Here is a 21187-nt window from a genome sequence, read left to right on the forward strand (position 1 = left end):
CAAAGGATGTGATCAGCGTCCTAGTAACCTTGTCCACATTCACAGAGATTGCTGTCTCCCAACCCCACACGGAACAAGTGAGCGTTTAGACAATAGTGATTGGACATGAGACGAGACATCACGCGTATGAAGTCTCGACTCAAGTCCAACCCTTTGAACCATGCAAACTTCGACACCTTAGGGATAATTGAATGTAGCCATCGTCCCAAGCTCCCTTCACTCCATTGATGTTGCCAGCTAACGAGTGACTGCTGACGATAAATAGAGAAAAATTCAGTATAGGCGATTTGTCGATCATAAATGTCGCCTTCCATAGCGCCCACCTTCGCAAGTGAATCCGCCTTCTCATTGCCCAAAATTGAGCAATGCGAAGGGACCCACGCGAAGGTGATGATGAAAGAGCGCACGGATAAAGCACTAAGCAGTTCTCGTATTTTCAAGAGAAAATACGAGAAGTGCTTTACCGGCCTAATGGAACGGATAGCCTCGACAGAACTGAGACTATCCGTAAAAATAAAGTAGTGGCCTGGAAGAAGTGAAGCAATAGTTTCCAAAGTGTAGTGAATTGCTGCCAGTTCAGCCACATACACAGAACAAGGAGCTTCAAGTTTTCGAGAGGCGCTATGAAATTCATTAAATACACCAAAACCAGCGGACTCCTCTATTAGAGATCCATCTGTGAAAAACGTTCTTGCAGAATCAACATGGCCAAACTTTGCAGCGTATAATGACGGAGCAATCATAGAACGATGATGCTCTGGAATTCCGCGGATTTCCTGCGTCATAGATAAATCAAAATTCACTGAATTGCCGAAATCGGAGAATATTACACGATTGGGAATATTTCTGGAAGGGCTGACATCCTGTGTTAAATATAGGTAGTACAAAGTCATAAAACATGTTTGAGGATTTAGCTCCAGAAGCTTCTCAAAATTTTCGATCACCAGTGGGTTCATTACTTCGCAACGGGTGAGGAGCCTCAGAGATAACTCTGAAAAACGGACGGATAGTGGCAACATGCCCGCCAGCACTTCGAGACTCATAGTATGAGTCGAGTGCATGCATCCTAACGCGATACGAAGACAACGATACTGGATCCGTTCCAGCTTGATGATGTGCGTTTTAGCTGCCGACTGGAAGCAAAAACTGCCGTACTCTAAAACCGATAAAATCGTTGTCCGGTACAACGTCAGAAGATCTTGTGGATGGGCTCCCCACCACGTTCCGGTAATTGATCGAAGGAAATTGATCCTTAGTTGGCATTTTCGTCTCAGATACTCAATGTGGGATCTCCAGGTGCATTTGGAATCGAACCAGACCCCGAGATATTTAAAGGACATGGAATGAGTGATCGGTTTACCCAAAAGTTGAAGCTTCGGTTGTGCTGGGCTATGCTTCCTAGAAAAAACGACCAACTCAGTTTTCTCCGTGGAGAATTCGATACCTAGCTGAATAGCCCAAGTAGACAAATTGTCCAAGGTATCCTGTAAGGGTCCTTGCAGGTCAACCTCTTTTGGCCCTGTGATAGACACTACGCCATCATCTGCAAGTTGTCTCAACGTGCAATTGTCACTAAGACAATTGTCAATTTCTCTAACGTAGAAATTGTACAAAAGGGGGCTTAAACATGAGCCTTGGGGGAGACCCATGTAGCTAAATCGAAAAGCTGTAGAGTTTCCATGAGAAAAGCTCATATGTTTTTCTGACAGCAAATTGTACAAAAAATTATTAATTAATGGAGACAATCCACAAACGTGGAGTTTCTCTGAAAGAACTTCAACGGATACTGAATCAAAAGCCCCCTTGATATCCAAGAACACAGAAGCCATTTGCTCTTTCTTAGCAAAAGCTAACTGAATTTCCGAGGAAAGCAACGCGAGACAGTCGTTCGTTCCCTTACCCCTACGGAAACCAAATTGAGTATCTGAAAGAAGGTGGTTCGTCTCAACCCATTTGTCGAGGCGAAAAAGGATCATTTTCTCCATCAATTTCCGAATACACGACAGCATCGCGATGGGCCGATACGAATTGTGATCCGACGCGGGTTTATCAGGCTTTTTAATGGCTATCACCCTTACTCGTCTCCAATCGTCGGGAACAATATTGAGCTCCAAGAACTGATTGTACAAGTTCAACATGCGCCTCTTAGCGACGTCTGGGAGGTTTTTCAGCAAGTTGAACTTGATTCTATCAGATCCCGGGGCAGAATTGCCACACGAAAGGAGAGCGAGCGAAAGTTCCACCATTGAAAAAGGCTGACTGATTTCGTCTACCGAATTCGCGGTTTCGCGAGGGATCAACTGCGACGGCACGGAATCCGGACACACTTTTCGCGCGAATTTAAGAATCCATTGATCCGAGCATTCCTCGCTTTCGTTGTTAGTAGACCGGTTACGCATTCTTCGCGCCGTACTCCAAAGCGTATTCATAGACGTTTCGCGCGACAATCCGTCTACAAACTGCCGCCAGTAACCCCGTTTTTTGGCCTTGATGAGGCTCTTGAGTTCGCGTTCAAGAGATGTGTATGCGTCGAAATGCTCGCGTGTTCCGCGTTTCCGAAAAAGTTTAAACGCGTCGGACTTTTTACGGTAAACCTCCGTGCATTGTTGATCCTACCAGAGCGATGGTGTTTTCTTACGGATTGACGATCGTGGCACCGGTCGTGTTTGAGCTTGAAGTGCGCTGTCGACGATGAGATTAGAGAGGAAATTATATTCCTCCAACGGCGGAAGCTCTTCCACTGACGATACTGTATCGTCTATCGCGGATTGGAACTTAGTCCAATCAATGTTACGGGTTAGATCATACGCGACGTTAACGGATTCTGACGAGTCGAACCCACTGGCAATCGAAATTTTGATCGGCAGATGATCACTACCGTGCGGATCCTGGATTACATGCCAAGTGCAATCCAACGATAGTGAATTGGAGCAAAAGGTGAGGTCTAATCTGCTACCATTCGAGGATGGACCAGCCAAACGTGTTACTTCTCCATTGTTAAGTATTGTCATGTTGAAGTTGTCGCAGAGATCATAAATCAAAGTAGAACGGTTATCATCGTACAGCTCCCCCCAGCCTGTACCGTGGGAGTTAAAATCTCCCATGATCAACCATGGAGCGGGAAGTACCGCACATATGTCGAAAAGTTGTTTGCGATTAACAGAGACTCTAGGAGCAATATATACAGAAGCAATACAAAGGCTCTTACCTTTAATGGTAGCCTGACATGCGACAACTTCAATACCGGGGAATTCGGGAAGATTCACTCTATAGAAGGAATGGCACTTTTTGATCCCCAAAAGTACCCCTCCTCCACGTGAATCCTCACGATCCAATCGAATAATGTTGAAATCAAAAAAAGGGAGATCAATTTCTGAAGAAAGCCATGTTTCACAGAGGGCAAATGCATCGCAATTATTGTTATGGACTAAATACTTGAACGAATCTAATTTCGGAATAAGACTTCGACAATTCCACTGTAGAACAGTGATCAAATCCCCGACCTCGTTTGGAAAATTATCCATCGAAGGAGATGATAGCTGCAAGAAGGGGCCATTTTGAAGTCAATTGCTTCAAGAAGGATTTCACAGTCGGAAGCAATGTGAGGACAATGCTTTTCAGAGGATCAGAAATGTTGAGGTATTTGAGAATACCGTCCACAATGTCATCAAATGAGAACAGCCCAGATGAAGAAGGGGTTTCTGTTCTTAAAATTGGGGCATCAGGGGTTTTGGATGTCCCCGGAAGAGGTGGAAAATCCTGGGTATAATCAGTTCTGCGGAATCCAGGAGGAGTAGAAGTCTCCTTTTTTCCACCACTCCTTGATTTGGACAAGCTGATTTGGGGTTCTTGATCTGCAACTTTCCGCGAACGGATGCGTTTTCGTTTCCGGGCAGAACCTTCCGGAAAACTGAAAGAAACTCCCTCCTCAGCCAAGTCAGAGCCAGACTCGTCATCTGACAAAAGAGCGAAGGGATTTGTTTCGTTGGTCGATGGCTTGGCTGTCTTAAGCATTTCTGCAAAAGACCGCCTGGAACGTTCCTTAAGAGAGCGTTTCATTTTGTCCCCGAGCTGTTTGTACGCCGGGCACGACGAGAGAGCATGAGGAGGAGTTCCATTGCAGTACACGCATTTTGGTGCAGTAGCTGCGCAGGCGCCATCCTCATGCTTCTCCCCGCATGTGGAGCAGCGTGCCTTGTTGCCGCAGTGGGAGGCCGTATGTCCCAACCGCTTACAATTCTGGCAGTTCATGACCCGAGGTACAAACAACCACACAGGAAGACGAAGTTTTCCCAGCTCGATGTATTGAGGAAGGGCAGATCCAGAAAAGGTCACCCGAAACGAGTCTGTGGGGGTAAAACTCTTTTTACCCTCGCTGAGCGATACTGACTTCATTCTATGAACGGCCAGTATCTTTACCGGAGGAAGCAAGGGGTTCTTGAATCGGCCAACCGCTTGCTTCTCCAGTATCTCGGGGTTCAGGCTCGCCTCAGTGACCACGCCTTCGATCTCCACATCAGAGGCTGGAATGTACACCCTATATTCCAGTGTGAAAAACTGGGAAACAGCAATTTCATTGGCCTGTTTCAGGTAAGCGACGGTCACACGAAGTTTGTTGTGCCTAACCTTCGTTATTTCGGTCACTGCAGAGAATCGCTTTGTCAGATCATCAGATATCTGAACAACATTCAAGGGTTTGTTTTTGGGCTGAAAATAGACAACCCATGGGCCAGTCGAGTCATTCGGGTAGGCCCGCAATCTGGAGCTTTTCTCAGCCTGCCCATTGTCAGACTGAGACGACGAACCAGGGATGACATCATCATTATTCTGAGATGAATGGTCATCCATGTCGTCTTCTGACAAAACATCCATTTTGTTCAACTAGTGGGAGCGCAAAACGCTCTCCCACTGAACGCACAAACACAATACACAGAAAACACTACAAACACAGAAATACAAAATGAAAATTTAACTAATGGGGGAGGAAAAGAAACAAGAAAAAAACAAAAACTTATCTGATAATCCTATACTACTACCACCGAGCGTTACATGTGTAGGCGTTTACACAGATGGCTGGAAGAGACGCGCTGCGTGGATGACCTTCGTTGTGGTGCACTTGATCGAGGCTCGGTACTCAGCGCACACAGGCGCACGATGATTGATGAACGATGTAGATGTAGAAACGGGTGCTCACACTCGATGATGATGATACGTAAGCGGGTATGCGTGAGCGCGTATGCGTGACCACGCAACGATGATGCCCAAATTGGTTTGCGAATTACCAATAGCACGGATTAATCGTTCCGAAATTGACACTTTCTACTACAAAAAAACTCACTTTTCGATCAATTTACCGGGAACTATGCCAGGAGTCACTTAGTGAGAAAAAAACTGATAATTTATATCAAGCGAATACCGAGAAAACTTCCAAAACAACGGAGCGCGAAACAAGTCGACCGTACTTCTTGCTAGGACGCAGTGAGATGCTGGTTTCATTTGTAAATGATATCGTTTCGCAGCGAATTGACTCAACAGAACTTTTATCAAAATTAAACTTCCATGCACCCACTCGGCAACTCCGAAATCGAAATTTATTTGCCATAAAACATCATCGCACAAATTATGCAAAATATGGGCCGCATGATGGCCTCTTACAATAAACACTGCGAAACCATTGACTTTACAATGTCCCGGCATAAACTAAAGCAATATTTTTATTCCATAAGAAATAACAACTAACAAGCTGACACTACTTTTTTTATATAAATATAAATTTAAGAAAACAAAACTGTATTAGTTGTACTAGTCTACGTTGGTTGACGAAATAAATAAATAAATAAATAAATAACTTTATGCTTGTAAAGTACATGTTATACAAGTCAAATGAAGTCCTTTCAACACCAAAACAGCCCTCCAGAAACACTAATTGTGGAAGTCCTGTAAATTTTCACTCCAATAATATTTGGTTTGCTGATCCAGCCTTCTGGTCGATATGCCATAAATGATATATCGGAACTACGGAGTTCTAAGACCATATTTGAATTTTCCATCTTACGAGAATTTATTATAAGATGCACTAATATAACAATCACCTTCTGTTTTCGCTATCTGCAACCAGACTACTAGCACTACACCGAGAACGTGGGGAATCCCCCGAGAAATGTTCATTTTTGTAAACTTGCTGCTAACGATTTGAAGCACCACGGCAAAATGCGGAGCCTGCCTGGCCGAAGCATGGTCCTTAAACCAGATCTTCTCAGAAAATTCAATCAAATCTTCTCTCTGCTGAATTAACCGTCTCTCTTTCTCTCTCGCTCTCTCAAACGGATCTTACAAACCTTCAATGATTAGAAGAATCCTCGATGCCATTCAGTCAGCTTAGCTCAGTTGCAAGAAGCGTTCGAACGGTTCCAGGCGTCTAAAGTTCTTTTGTTGGTCTGTTTTCGATCGTGAATAGCTCACCGCTGCGCGCAGAGATGGGTTCAAAGGCTATCGGCAGGGTATTCCCACTGCTGGTGTTATTTTTATTTTTCTTATGTTTACTGCTGCCCGATCATCAATGTTTGGCTGCTGCAGGTGGTGAATGATCATTTTATTTAGGAGAAATGAAGGTATTCAAATGGTTTTATCGTGATTTTCAGTGCCTTGTGGACAGCGACAGATCAGCCATATGGGATTCATATTGGGAGGAAAATCAGCCCGGGAAGCAGATTGGCCGTGGCATGCGGCCATCTTCACAAGACAACGATCCGGTCAGGAGGCGTACATCTGTGGAGGAACTGTTATAAGTGACAATTTCATACTAACAGGTCAGTGGAGGTTTCTAAAATGGTTTAAAAAGAAAACCCAAACATTCACTTTCTGGCCGATCCACACGAAAAAATATACTTTCAAATCTGACTGACATTTACGAGCGTCAATAGTCGAGTAACGAATTGTTCAGTCTCGGAGCATTTAATTTCACATGACGTGTTTGTGTACGTCTCATCCTTTGTGTCAAAGATGGTTATTTCTAAGATATTTCTAAGTGTGTATGGTTTTAACCGAGTTCTCTACTTACAGCTGCACATTGCACCGTAGTCTTCCGAGAGGTTCTTCCGCCGGAGAGTTTCACCGTAAAAGTGGGTCTTCACAACAAAAGCTCCCCGAGTGAGCATTCCAGAACCTATGAAATCGTAGAGGTGATCCGTAACGATGAGTTCAGCATAGACAATTTGAAAAATGATATCGCACTGTTGAGGACAGAAGAAGACATTACCTTTTCGGATTACATTCAACCGATATGTCTGTGGCCCCAGGAGAGGTCGGATTTGAATTCGGTTATTAACTTACCGACCGGTGGATCCGTCGTAGGATGGGGAATGGGAGATGAGCTTAAGCCCATGGACATTCTGCAGGAGGCCAGACTGTCCGTGGTGGATTATGCTACTTGTCTGAAAAGCAAGCCGGATCATTTTAGAAGGATACTTTCTAATGATGCGAGCAATTACTGCGCTGGGAATCCGGCCAACATGACCAATGTTTGTGATGGTGACAGTGGTGGTGGGATGTATTTTAAACTTGACAATGCTTGGTACATTCGTGGTCTGGTGAGCGCTGGAGTCCGTTCCGAAATATTAGGACATTGTGATCCTCAACACTATGTCACTTTCACGGATATACCGTACTATCTGCGATGGATCGTTGCCCATCAAGAAGTCGTGAAAAAACGAAATCTACTAAATTTGGGAAACTGTGGACTTGATGCACACAACATTACGGTGGACGAAGAGGATAAGCCGGTATTTCTACAGTATCCTTGGACGGCGATTTTGGAGTTTAAAGCCACAACATCACCGACTGTTAGCACGATCTGCAACGGAGCTCTGATTCATCCCCAATTTGTGGTCACTGTGGGTCATTGCGTGGATAGCGATTTCAAGAAATACAAACTGTAAGATACGGCAGTTTTTGGTCGTCACAATTGTAACTTTTGTTATTTTTCAGCCGATCTGTTCGCTTGGGAGAGTACAACATGAAAACGAACCCGGACCAAGAGAAGCATTCCGACGGGAAGGAAATATCCACCAACTTTCAATCGATAGATGTTGAAAAAATCTTCATTCACCCCAATTTCAACAAACCGCGATATGATAATAATATTGCTATTCTGAAGCTGAAAATTCCAGCCGATATTGCCAGACCAAATGTGAAACCAATTTGCATTCCAACCGTGGAAGAGTACAACGAGGGGTTCACTATCAGTGGGTGGAAGCGTGTCGGTCAGAAAGCGCACGTTTTGACGAGAGACTTCGTCATGCTGGAAAGTGCCGATACATGCAAATCCGTCTACAAAAAGATGAACATTGAAACCACGGCGAATCATATCTGCGGAACGTACTACCAGGAGGATTTGCGCAATTGTTTCCACTTTATGAGTGGGGCTCCGATGCAGTATGTGAAGCGTGCCGATCGGAAGAATCGTTATTTCCTGAAGGGACTGTTTTCGTTTGGATTCCCAGGATGCCAACTCAACTACACGGATGTGTTTACCAACATCAACAAATATGCCAGTTGGATTACAACGATCGTTGAATCGCAGAGCTAGGAGCAGAATTTGAAGCTCTTTTGTGCATAGTATGCAAGTCGTTATAGAATAGGTAATTGAGTTTTTTTCCTACAGAATTGAAAAAAAAAACAATAATGCCAAAGTATTAGAAAAGAGCTTCCAGTTCCCGGGGGTTTTAAGCATCCTGGGATTCAGGAAATATAATTTTGGGATTCCTTGGAAGTCCCGGGACCCAGGGAAGTAAATAAAAACCTTACAAACAATTGTAACCTTTAGTTTCAAAACAAATTTTGACCGATTTTCTAAAATGTTGCACTGTTCATCTCTTTAAAAAAAATTGAAAATACATTTCTTTAATACTTTTGTCAGGCTTTGACGAATACTTGCATAATTTGTAATGGGTGTTCAATAAATAATGAGAATGATTTCAGTGCCGTCCATCGCTCTTGTGAGAGCATCGCGACTATGTTGCGTCGTACGGCTGACCAGGGCCTCTTCTCCAATGTTCATTGACGTTTTTTGGAAGAATAAACATAATGTTTTTAATAAAAAATACTGAATTCGTTGATACAAAATTTTTTACTAGCTATATGACTGAAAAAGATTTTTATTGAACACCCGTTAGATTGATAAAGGGGTAAATGATGATTTCTGTTGGGTTACCGGACTCATCCCAACACCGTTTGGGGGGTAATAAAATACACTGCCATACCAAGGGTGGGAATTTTTGGGCACCCTTATGGGAGCGGGTCTAGGCGCTTCTATTGGTTGCTTCTTTTGAGTTGAATTTGGTTGGATCTATTGAGGTTGCTTCCATCCAATTTCACCCATCACACAGCACATTCGTTCATCCATCATTCACATATCACATATATTTTCACAATTAAATTTAACTCGTGGTTAAAAGTGACATTTCGACTGGTTTTCGAGAAGAACTTACCCAAGGTTGTCAAAATTTAACTTCTTGTCTGTCAGAAGTAACCACACTCGGATAGCAGGGTTAATCGATAACTTTCCGTCTGTCAAATTTTAACCAAAAGTTAAAATAATTCACCAAATGGTTTAGAGCATATTCTCTAATGCATCCATAACTTCAAGTGCAAAGATACATAGTAAACGATTGAGCAAACGATGCAACAGTCCAAAGCTTTATGATGGGGATCATACTTGTATTCGGATGAAATGATTTCGAAACCCATCGCTGACATGCGCGTACTCTAGCTGTGGTGTTGGAAAGCAGAATACAATAAAAAGCTTTCGGTCATAACGAGCGTTAGTCGTTATGCATTGTTTCCATCAAATTACTGGTGCTTTTACGGTGGCCATTCACGGTCGTTCAATCTCACTCAGAGAGAGAATAACTTCTACTAAGATGAAAGATAAATTAAGGCTGTGAACCATTTGCCGAGTTAAATTAAACTCGTGGTTAAAAGTGACATTTCGAAAGTTATTTCTTATGTTAGAAAATTCCTGTGTTACCCATGGTGACTGGTGTAACGGGTTGGTTAGAAAATAGATGGAAAGTGGGGAGAGCGTTCTTTGCGGTGGAGATAGGGGAAGAAATGTCACTATTTGACAGTAAGTAACTTTTTCTTTGACTGCATCCTGCATCCCTCTTGATTGATACGTACCAGTAAAACATATTGAAGTATTGCAGTTAGTTGGAAAAATCGTGGAATTTTACTTTTTCAATGTATGGAAATTACAACTTTCACTTAGTATTGATATCAAGGTATGTAGCATTTTGGACAGGATTTTCTTTAATACAATTTAAATGCTTCTAAATTATATTTTCAGATGCCGTATTTTTGTGCAGTATTAAACTGTGGCAACAAGGTTTCTCGTAACCCTGACGTTGTATATCATAATTTTCCTAGGAGTACAGAGCGATTTAAGCATTGGATAAGCTTCTGTGGACGAGAAAAAGGTTGTATTCCACAGAAAAATCAAGGAATATGCTCGAGTCATTTTAAAGAAAACAGTTATGATGATCGCTACCAAATGCGACATGAATTAATAGGTGCTAAAATGCGTCGAACATTAAAAGCAAATGGTAATCGCACCGAATTGCGTTATTAACAGATTTTAATCGTATTGTTTTCAGCACTACCAGGTGATTCATTAATAAATGCTAATTCTACTGCTCTGACGATTAATGAGCTACAATCTATTGAAATTTATACGGAAAGGACAGCTCGAGGTTTGTGTGAAATTTTCGGCCGAATGAAGTTCGAAGATTCGTAATGTTTCTGAATCACTGAACTATAGTTTGCGCTTTTTGAGGAATTCGACAAGAAATTAAGATGAATTTATGAAAAACAATTATGATGAAAAAAATATTATAAGATTGCTGAGCATCATCTAGTTGAACCCACTATTTTTACTGATGTATGTAGGTCAGGTAATTATTAACGGGATATTTTTTTTTTCTTTTTCAAAATATCAATAGATACGAACGGACCTGGTTTTACAAATACAAATTATGGAGCAAGCCTTCAAACAAGTACGACGAACTGTATGCAACAGGTAGAGGCACTAATGTTATTTAGATAGTGAACTAGCGGCAAACTGACCTAGAATCTGCTCAACGCATAGTCAACAACTTGGAACAGCTAGATCACAAACAAAGGCTCGTAGAAAAGTTGACAAATCAACTAGTTCTGACAAAACTTGAAACTCAACATCTACAACAACATATCACGACTTTGAAAGTAGCGAATAGTGATCTAGCTAGCCAATATGCTGCTGAAGGGAAAACATTACGTAAACGACTCTATGATATGGAAAAGCAGGTACAAATTTGTGAGGTGGAACATATTGATCGTGCGCTAATTGTTGAACATATAAGACTGGCCCTAAAAGTAGTGCTATCCGCTAATCAAATCGATGTTATTCTTGGACGGAAGCAGCACTCTCACTGGACTACTGAGGAAATATCAAAAGCTTTTGCTATACGGTTTCAAAGCAAACGTTGTTATCTGTATTTGAAAAACGAGCTGCATATTCCTCTGCCGAGAATTTCTACGGTTCAAGATTATGCTAGACGAATGGATTTGAAGAATGGTGTATTGCGAGATGTGTTAAGGGCTATGGATATTGTAGGACAGACAATGCTACCGAGGGATTTTGCTTGCATAATTTCGTTCGAAGAAATGAGTGTATGGAAAATAATGGAATTCGATCTAAGAGCAGATAAAATTGTGGGTCCGCATGCTCAAGTTGTTATGGTCCGAGGTATTTTCTCTAAGTGGAAGCAGGTAATCTTTATAGCGTTTGACCAAGTGATGACGCAAGATATGTTGACTAATATAATCAAAGATCTTCATAACATTTGCTACAACGTCGTTGGATTTACTTCTGATAACGGACCTGACAACATGTGTCTTCGTAAAACAATGGGAATTACAATCGTTTTTTCAAACATATTTTAATCACCCAATAACCAAAGAAAAAAATTCATTTTTGGAGACGCGCCACATAATCTTAAGTTAATAAGAAATTGGTTTGTGGGCGAAGGAATCATTTCGTTTGGAAAAATCGGACATTGAATACAAGACTTCTGCGTATGCTCATTGATGAGCGAGCCAATTGCGAACTAACGCCGATTTTTGCCCTTAATAGTGGACATTTGGAATTATCATCGGCAGAGAATCAGAATGTGTCAAAAGCTGCAAAACTTCTTTCGCACACAACAGCAACTGCTTTAAGAGAACGATTTCAGAACACAAATGAGGCAGAGGAAGCAAATCATGCTGCAGATTTTATCACAACAGTTAATGATTGGTTCGATGTATTTAATTCATGTAAGGCGTTTGCCAAATTGGAAATTAAACAATCATTTAGAGCAGCTGATCATCAGATTACAGCTCTCGAAAATATGTTAAGCCTGATGTCTGACTCTCGAGGAATAAGGAAAGGAGGAGTTGTTTGCAAATCTTTAGCAGTTTTTCAGAAATCTATTATAATTTCTATTATATCACTAAAAGGTTTGTTTGAAGACATAGAAAAAGAAAATATACAATTGAGTTTATCCCAAAATTTTAGGTAAACACATTTAATAGCAAAGGTAGTCTTGAATAAATATTCTTAATTTATTTGCAGCTGAAACAAGACCTGCTCGAAAACCTTTTTTCACAAATAAAATCAAATGGCGGTTTAGATGATAGGCCTTCACCACTTCAAGTGCTGTATCGACTTCGCTTGATTATTCTTGGCAAAAATCCAGGAATTACCCAGAGCAACACCAACACCGTAGACCAGGACGTGCATTGCGAAAAACGTGATGAATTTCACCGCCCAACTTTTCCACAAGGCTGATATTGCTCCAAATATTCCTGAAAAGCCTGTAGGTGATGTTAATGATGAAGGGTTGTTGAACAGCTCTTTGTACGAAAGTAGAATCGCAGTCCCGGTTGTTACAAGCGTGGTTGATAATGGTCACCAGCTCGCGGAATCGTTGTCGTTGATTTCGGTTACTGCTGACATCATCGTTAGCTCCCAGGAGAAGGACGGTTTCATTTACGTTCTAGGATGGATTGCTTTTAAACTGCAAAACTCACACCCAGACGTTGGCGATAAGACTGCAAACGTAAAAACATATTTGAATCCCGCACACATGCCATCGTCATCTTTCATATGGTGGACTAACAGTTCCATCCCCAGAATTTAAATCGATTGGTAAAGTGATGGAAAAAATCTTTATTCTTAGTCACGGTACAGCAGGTTTTGATTTGAAAAGAAATGTAATTGAAACGGTAATGAATCGGATTCTACAACAATACCCGAACTTCGACAGGACAGTAGTGAAAAAGTACGTCAAAATCCGTACTATCGTGCGTATTCGATACGGAAATTTAGTTGAACAAGGCTTATTGAAACCAGTTGAGGAAACACTAGCATCTGAGGATTAGGGGCCTTCAACATCAAAAAGAAAACGAAAAATGCCTTCAGATTTGGTCAACAAGACACCATCGCAGCAAAACTGGATCACAAGTAAAAGCCATCTCGCTAAGAAATACTAAAAGTTGTGCTCTCAGTAAATCATAAAACTTGTAAATATATACATTATAAAATACAGAATAAAACTCGGTATAAAATAAGACTACCATCATTTGCATTATATCGCTACATAATCTTCAGCTGGTAGTGACTTGTTTTGTTCGTCAAGTGCTTCAGTTCATTTCATTTGAAGCAAAGACTTGTTTCAATTGACGCAATGAATGACTCGAAAACTGCTTCCTTTGTTTTTTTTTAACTTTCACTTCAATTCGGGGCTCATTCGACTTGTCGCAGGCATCAAAATATAGCATCCGGATAGTATCCACACAATATCGGTTGCCGATAGGGATGCCATCCGGATTATATGTAGAAACAATATATTATTTTATATTAAACGAACATTAAATTAACGAGGCCATTTTGAAGTCCAAGATGGTTGCCATCGGGGTCAGGGAAAGTCTCAAATACCCTACAATACGGGCATTTTCGAACGGGGACGATGAGAAGGTGCCAAAAATCGATATCCGACGCAATATTGGAATCCAATCCGGGGATTCAGAAAGTGTCAACTATCCTACAATATGGGATTTTCGAAACGGTGATGCGGACAATCGATATTCGACGCCATTTTGGAATCCAAGATGGTGGCCATCAAGTTTCATAAAACGTGTCAAATACCCTAAGATATGGGTATTATCGGAACGGAGACAACGCGTGGCTGCCGAAAATCGATATCCGATGCTGGTTTTAGGTTTTCAGAAAAAGTGTCAAATACCCTACAGTATGATTATTCTAGGGAACAAGGACAACGCGTAGATGCCAAAAATCGGTATCAGATACCACTTTGGAATCCAATGTGGCGGCCATCAGGGTTCAGAAAGTGTCAAATACCCTACAATATGGGTATTTTCGGAACGAGGACGACGCGTAGATGCTGAAAATCGATATTCGATGCCATTTGTAGGCTATTTGACACTTTTTCTGAAATCGGAAGCCACCATCTTGATTTTCAAGATGGCGTTGGACATCGATTTCTTTCTTCTGGATGTCAGCCCGATTCCAAAAAAACCCACATTGATTGGTATTTGACAGTATTTCACAGTTTGTCTGAACCAAAACCGTCATCTTGGATTTAAAGACGGCATGACATCAATTTTCGGCATCTACGTCTCATCCCCATTCTGAAAATAACCATATTTTAGGATATTTACCACTTTTCCGCAAATCTGAAGTCGCCGTCTTGGATTACAAATGGCGTCGGATATCGATTTCCGGCTTCTAGACGTTACACTGATTCTAAAAAAAACCGTTTGTATGGGTATTTGATAGAATTTACAACTTTTTCTCAAACCGGAAGCCGCCATCATTGATTTCAAAAAGGCGTCGAATACTGATTTCCAATCTCCAGATGTCACCCCGATTCCAAAAATACCCATATTGATGGGACGGCATCAGCATTTCCCATTTTTTTCTGAAATAGGAACCCGCCATATTAGATTTAAAAATGGCGTCGGCTATCGATTTCTGACCCCTTGACGCCATCCCGATTCCAAAAATATCTAAACTGACGGGTATTTGACAGTATTTCCCACTTAATCTGAAATCGGAACCCGCCATCATGGATTTCGAAATGACAACGCATATCAATTTTCGATCTGTAGACTTCATACCGATTACAAAAATACCAATATTGATGTGTATTTGCTGTATTTCCACTTTTTCGTAAATCGGAAGCCGCCATCTTCGATTTCAAACTGGCGTTGGATATCGATTTTCATCCTGTAGACATCATCCCGATTCCCAAAATACCTTTATTGATAAGTATTTGACAGCATTTCCCACTTTTTCTTAAACTGGATCTCTAGACGTTACTCCGATTCAAAAAATACCCATATTGATAGGTAAACAAACCACCTGACAATGATAAATTTGACATCCACGTGCACAGACCTAGAACCTAGTGAACACCCAACAAACAATTTGTGCTGGTTCTGAATAAGCTATTTTTTAGCTGAAGAAGCAAAATCTGCCCTGAATAAGCTCCTATTCTGCCTTCAATGTTTGTTGGGCAATCAACAAAAGTCATAAAAACTGCACGAATGTGGATCGAACAGCTTCGCTTCAATGCAAAAATAAATTCACTTGACAATGAAAGTAGTAATGAAGACTAGTCAAGCCAAAACAAACAGCTTGAAAACTGATAGAAAGTGGTTCTGCTGATGTTGGCGAGGATCTGCACGAAGAGAAGAAGGAATTACTTTCAATTGAAAGTGATGGTTGACAGCTTCATCGTCGCTTGAAGATTTTCGATTGAAACTGACTTTGTGGGGCCCTGGCATCGACTCACATTGCATTTAATTCTGACACATAATTTGTGGTTAATTTCATTGTATTTTATTTCGCAGCTTCATTATATTTTAGGCCAAGAACAAGAATATATTAAATCCATTTAATTAAACACAGAAAACAAAACAACAATAAGCAATTCATCACTGTGCATTCTTTGCATACATTTTTGATATTTTTCTGGTATTTGCATCTTTATAATTTCAAGTCTCATCCGTTCAAATTTTCTCCAAATAGTAATTTAATCTGCAATTTCCTTCGTTTTATGTACGAAGCCAGATATTGGTTCCATGAGAAACATATTTCTCCTTAAGTTGATAATATTTCCCAGTTTGAAAAATGTAGCTTCATTGTGTTTCCACACATTTTTTCTTCTTTTTTAACAATTATAAACTTGCACAACATTCATTTCATTGAAGAATAATGAACTATCAAATCAACGCATTATTTTAAGCATGACTGACTTAATCAATCCTCAATTAATTTGTTTGTAAACAAAATCTGATGCCCTGTCACGAGTGACAGTTGTTTTTCAATATGGGTGATCATGTTTTTTGACATCTCGTTACACCATTCTATATTTCACCATGCCCTCAGGATTGCACCTGCATCACAATGTTACGCCAATTCACTCGTTTGCCCAATGTTCCCAACTTTCTGGATACAGGGTTCGCCATAGAGTTGGGCCAGCTCGTGGTTCATCCTTCGCCTCCATACACCGTTCTCACATACCCTGCCAGAGATGGTCCTAAGCACTCGTCGTTCGAAAACACCCAGTGCTTGCAGGTCCTCCTCGAGCATCGTCCACGTCTCGTGCCCATAGAGAACTACCGGTCTTATCAGCGTTTTATATATGGTACATTTAGTACGGAGGTAAAGTTTACCCGACCTCAGGGTCTTGTGGAGTCCGTAGTAAGCATGACTTCCGGCAATAATACGCCGACGAATTTCTCTGCAGCAGTTTTAATCGGACGTCACCAATGATCCGAGGTACACAAATTCATCCACCACCTCGAACTCATCTCCGTCGATTATCACGCTTCTGCCTATGCGAGCTCTATCCCGCTTGGTTCCTCCAGCTAACAGATACTTTGTCTTCGACGTATTCACCTTTAATCCAACCTTCTCTGCTTCACGTTTCAGCCTGGTGTACTGCTCCGCCACGTCCTGAAATGTTTTTCCGACATTGTCCACGTCGTCAGCGAAGCAGATGAACTGGCTGGACTTATCAAAGATCGTGCCCCACATGTTAAAGCCCGCACGTTTCATAACACCTTCAAGATCATCGCCTTGTCGAAGTCCTTTGCGGGTTTCAAACGAGTCCGATAACGCACCCGATATCTTTACGCAGCACTGTACACCATCCATCGTAGCCCTGATCAGTCTGGTCAGCTTCCCGGTAAAACCGTTCTCGGCCATAATCTTCCATAGCTCTTCGCGGTCAATAGTATCATAAGCGGCCTTGAAATCGATGAATAGGTGGTGCGTAGGGACTTGATACTCACGACACTTTTGTAGAATCTGCCGCAACGTAAAGATTTGGTCCGTTGTCGATCGCCCGCCCACAAAACCGGCTTGATAACTAATTTCCCACAAATCTGCTTGCTAGCGGCAATAAACGGCGAAAGATGATCTGGGAAAACATTTTGTAGGCCGCTTTAAGAATAGTGATCGCTCGATAGTTCTCACATTCTAGTTTGTCGCCTTTTTTATATACTGGGCATATTACTCCCTCTTTCCACTCCTCCGGTAGCTGTTATGTATCCCAGATCCTGACTATCAGTCGGTGCAGACAAGTGGCCAACTTATCCGGGTCCATTTTGATAAGTTCTGCTCCGATACCATCTGTCCCAGCTGCTTTGTTGTTCTAAAGCTGTCGGATAGCATCCTTAACTTCACCTATCGTGGGAGCTGGCATATCATCCTCATCCACTGTACCGATGAAACCATTCCTCCAGCCGCCTTGGTCCTCCGCCTCTGCGCCGTTCAGATGTTCATCGTAGTGCTGCTTCCACCTATCAATCACCTCACGTTCGTCCGTTAAGATACTCCCTTCCTTATCCCGACACATTTCGGCTCGCGGCACAAAGCCTTGGCGAGATGCGTTGAGTGTTTTGTAAAACTTGCGTATTTCTTGAGAACGATAAAGCTGCTCCATTTCTTCGCACTCCAGCTCTTCTAGGCGGCGCTTCTTAGCCCGGAAAAGATAAGTTTGCTGTCTTCGCTTCTGTTTATATCGCTCCACATTATGACGGGTTCCTTGCTGCAGCATTGCCGCCCGTGCTGCGTTCTTCTCGTCCAAAACCATCTGACACTCTTCGTCGAACCAATCGTTCCGTCGTTTCCCCTCCACGAACCCAACGGCGCCTTCAGCAGCGCTGTTAATGGCTGCTCTCACGTTGCTCCAGCAGTCCTCAAGAGGGGCTTCGGTGAGCTCTCCCTCATCAGGCAACTTTGCGTCGAGGCATTGCACGTACTCAGTTGCGACTTCGGGCAGCTTCAGTCGCTCCAGATTGTACCGTGGCGGGCGTCGGTACCGAATGTTGTTGACAACGGAAAGTTTTTTGGCGCACCTTGACCATTAGAAGGTAGTGGTATGAATCGATATTTGCGCCGCGATAGGTCCTGACGTCAATAATGTCCGAGAAGTGCCTTCCGTCGATCAAAACGTGGTCGATTTGCGATTCTGTCTGCTACGGTGATCTCCAGGTGTACCGATATGGGAGGCTATGCTGGAAGTAGGTACTACGGATTGCCATGTTCTTAGAGGCGGTGAAATCGACGAGTCTAAGGCCGTTGGCGTTCGTTAGCTGGTGAGCGCTGAACTTTCCTATAACCGGTCAGAATTCCTCCTTCTGGCCGACCTGAGCGTTAAGATCTCCGATGACGATTTGTCTTGGCTTATTCTGTCGTATTCCCGTTCCAGCTGCGCGTAAAAAGCGTCTTTATCGTCATCGTCACTTGCTAAGTGAGGGCTGTGCACGTTGATTATGCTGACATTCAAGAAACGGCCTTTGATCCTCAACTTACACATTCTGCTATCGATTGGCCACCACCCAATCACGCGCTTCTGCATTTCGCCAATCACGATGAAAGCTGTACCCAGCTCATGTGTATTGCAGCAGCTCTGGTAGATGGTATAACCATCCCTATACGTATGTACCGACGATCCCTTCCAGCAAACCTCCTGCAGCGCTACGATGTCGAACTTGCGGACCCTCAATAAATCGGAAAGAATACGGGGACTTTCCAAAAAATTCAGAAACTTGCAGTTCCATGTTCCGAGTTTCCAATCATTAGTCCGTTTCCGTTGCTTGGGTTTATGCCGATTGTTCCGGTCCGTATTTACATTGCTTGCTTCCTGTACTTTTGGTTTTTTTTTACGGCTGGTTTGTAGGGCCTGCACCAACCCCCATTGTCTCGCCGGGGGACCATCGTGCACAGCACTGTTTATTAGAGTCCCACGCTGGCACCAGAACTTTGATTAGCAGCTCCTAACATGGAGAACAGACGCCGTTTTTAGCCGCACCTTCATGGTGAACAGACGCTCGAAGACTACACTCTCCGGAGAGAGGATTCCCCCCCCCCCCCCTCTCTGTCAGTATACGACCAAGGTCCCACCAGGGTTGGTTACTCGATCTTTCCTATGGTTACTCGTACCCCAGCCGGCACCGCGGGGAGGTAGGGATAGGAGTTACTGGACAAGAGGCTAAGGACCGCTAGTGGGGTCTATTTTATACCTACAGATACGCGAAGTATCAATGGTACACATTGTCCAGCCGTTTACCAGCATACATCCGTATGTATGCTTTCTTCAACAATCGGCGTTCAAGGATCAACCTTGGTGCACCCGAACCAGTGCTGAACATGTGCCGCGATTTCAATAATTGTTACAATGCTTTTGACTTTAATGTGTCCCGTGAGAAAAATAATTCTTGTTTTAAAAGATGTTTATGTTAATATTGTATGTTTTGATTTAGGTCTTTGTCATTGGGGTATATATTTTATCCGTTCACAAGCAATAATAAATAAATAAAATACACGAACTGAATTTCGTACGGACCTGCAAACTGATACTCTTCTCGTCTTCTAGTGTCCGTTCATATTTGTGTTGCTCCTGTTGCTGATGACCGTGAAACGTTGAGTTTTGTGAGTAGGAATGCTTTGTTATAGTAGTAAAATTATTTTTATTTCTGTTGATTATGGTAGTACATTGATTTATCATTTTAATTGATTAGCTTACGTGGCTCTTCATCTTTGTTTAATTTGATATTCTAATTTAATATTTGCGTTTTTCAACTAGTTTACAGAATATCCCTTTGGGGATGTGATTTATTTGAATTGAAAAAGTGATAACCTACCTAACTACGAGTATAACTTAACCTAACGTGCTAGATCACGTATGATCTGATGATTTGATCTCAGACTGGTGAACCTTTCCAGGATGAATACTCTCCGTTCTTCTAATGTCTGAATTCCAGCTAGGAGGTGGATCTCAGAATTTCTAGTCCGCGGGGGACTGTTTAGGACCATCCTAAGGATCTTGTTCTGGATCCTTTGGAGTTTAAGGTGATGGCATTTTGCGCAACTCTCCCAGATTGGCATACCGTACTCGATTACAGGAAGGATGATTTGTTTGTAGACAGCAAGTTTTTTTTTTTTTTTTATTTATTATCGAGATTTTCAGCCGCAGGCTGGTTCATCTCCCGAAAGCAAGCTTATTTTTCAGGGACAGGGTTGGCTTCCTGTTGATAAGTGGATACAACGATCTTATCAAGATGTTGCACTTGGTTTTTGTTTTGTCAACGTGCTCCCTAAAAAGAAGCTTGATGTCTAGTGTCAGCCCGAGGTACACGACCTCTTTGGACCATTCCACCACTGTGCCGTTCAGGCAGATCTTGTTATTCTCCGACGGAACAAGTCTAGGAGATTTAGAGTGTGGAAAGATAATGACCTGGGTCTTTGCCGCGTTGATACGGATCTTCCAGCTGTTGAAATATTCAGACAGGACGTCCAGGCCTCTCTGAAGTTTGGCAGTCAGAGCTCCGATGACCCTACCCTTGTAGACGATGGATGTGTCATCTGCGAACAGAGACAACGATCCACCATCAGGGAGAGCCGGCATATCGGAGGTGAACAGGTTAAATAGGATGGGGCCAAGGATGCTTCCTTGTGGAACCCCGGCACCGATGTTGAAAGCATCCGATGTGATGCCATTCAGAGAGAGTCGGAACGTCCTGTCTGTTAGATAGTTGTTTATGATCTTCACCAGGAAGATTGGAAGACCGTACTGCT

At 42.4% G+C, this 21187-nt stretch overlaps 2 protein-coding genes across 3 annotated transcripts in view; one reads left to right on the forward strand and one right to left on the reverse strand.

Moving 5' to 3' along the window:
- LOC135707284 (prostasin-like) overlaps positions 1 to 6188 on the reverse strand; it is a 32859-nt gene extending 26671 nt beyond the window's left edge. Inside the window, exon 1 of the mRNA XM_065229085.1 lies at positions 6093 to 6188. Within this exon, the coding sequence (XP_065085157.1) occupies positions 6093 to 6168 (76 nt within the window). The 5' untranslated portion in view covers positions 6169 to 6188. The remainder of the gene's footprint in view (positions 1 to 6092) is intronic.
- A 209-nt stretch (positions 6189 to 6397) lies between these two features.
- Positions 6398 to 9023, forward strand: LOC135707279 (spaetzle-processing enzyme-like). Of its 2 annotated transcripts, none has more exons than XM_065229076.1 (4): positions 6398 to 6579; positions 6642 to 6809; positions 7063 to 7933; positions 7987 to 9023. In XM_065229076.1, the coding sequence occupies exons 1-4, from the start codon at positions 6477 to 6479 to the stop codon at positions 8585 to 8587; spliced, it is 1743 nt and encodes a 580-aa protein (XP_065085148.1). In that variant the 5' UTR covers positions 6398 to 6476; the 3' UTR covers positions 8588 to 9023. The 2 variants fall into 2 exon arrangements, with proteins under 2 accessions (XP_065085148.1, XP_065085149.1); XM_065229077.1 differs by having other exon boundaries at positions 6398 to 6576.
- The last annotated feature ends 12164 nt before the right edge of the window (positions 9024 to 21187 follow it).

This window comes from Ochlerotatus camptorhynchus, unplaced genomic scaffold (assembly GCF_037179485.1).
Source record: "Ochlerotatus camptorhynchus isolate MF236.1 unplaced genomic scaffold, CSIRO-AGI_Acam_v1.1 ptg000307l, whole genome shotgun sequence".
Taxonomy (NCBI): Eukaryota; Metazoa; Arthropoda; class Insecta; order Diptera; family Culicidae; genus Ochlerotatus; species Ochlerotatus camptorhynchus.

What these genes read in the sequence shown, in the direction of transcription:
- LOC135707279 (XM_065229076.1), top strand. Translation starts at nt 6,477, where the DNA reads ATGGGTTCAAAGGCTATCGGCAGGGTATTCCCACTGCTGGTGTTATTT. An exon ending in TGACAATTTCATACTAACAG is followed by an intron (nt 6,810 to 7,062) that starts GTCAGTGGAGGT and finishes CTCTACTTACAG; the next exon opens with CTGCACATTGCACCGTAGTC. An exon ending in GATTTCAAGAAATACAAACT is followed by an intron (nt 7,934 to 7,986) that starts GTAAGATACGGC and finishes GTTATTTTTCAG; the next exon opens with CCGATCTGTTCGCTTGGGAG.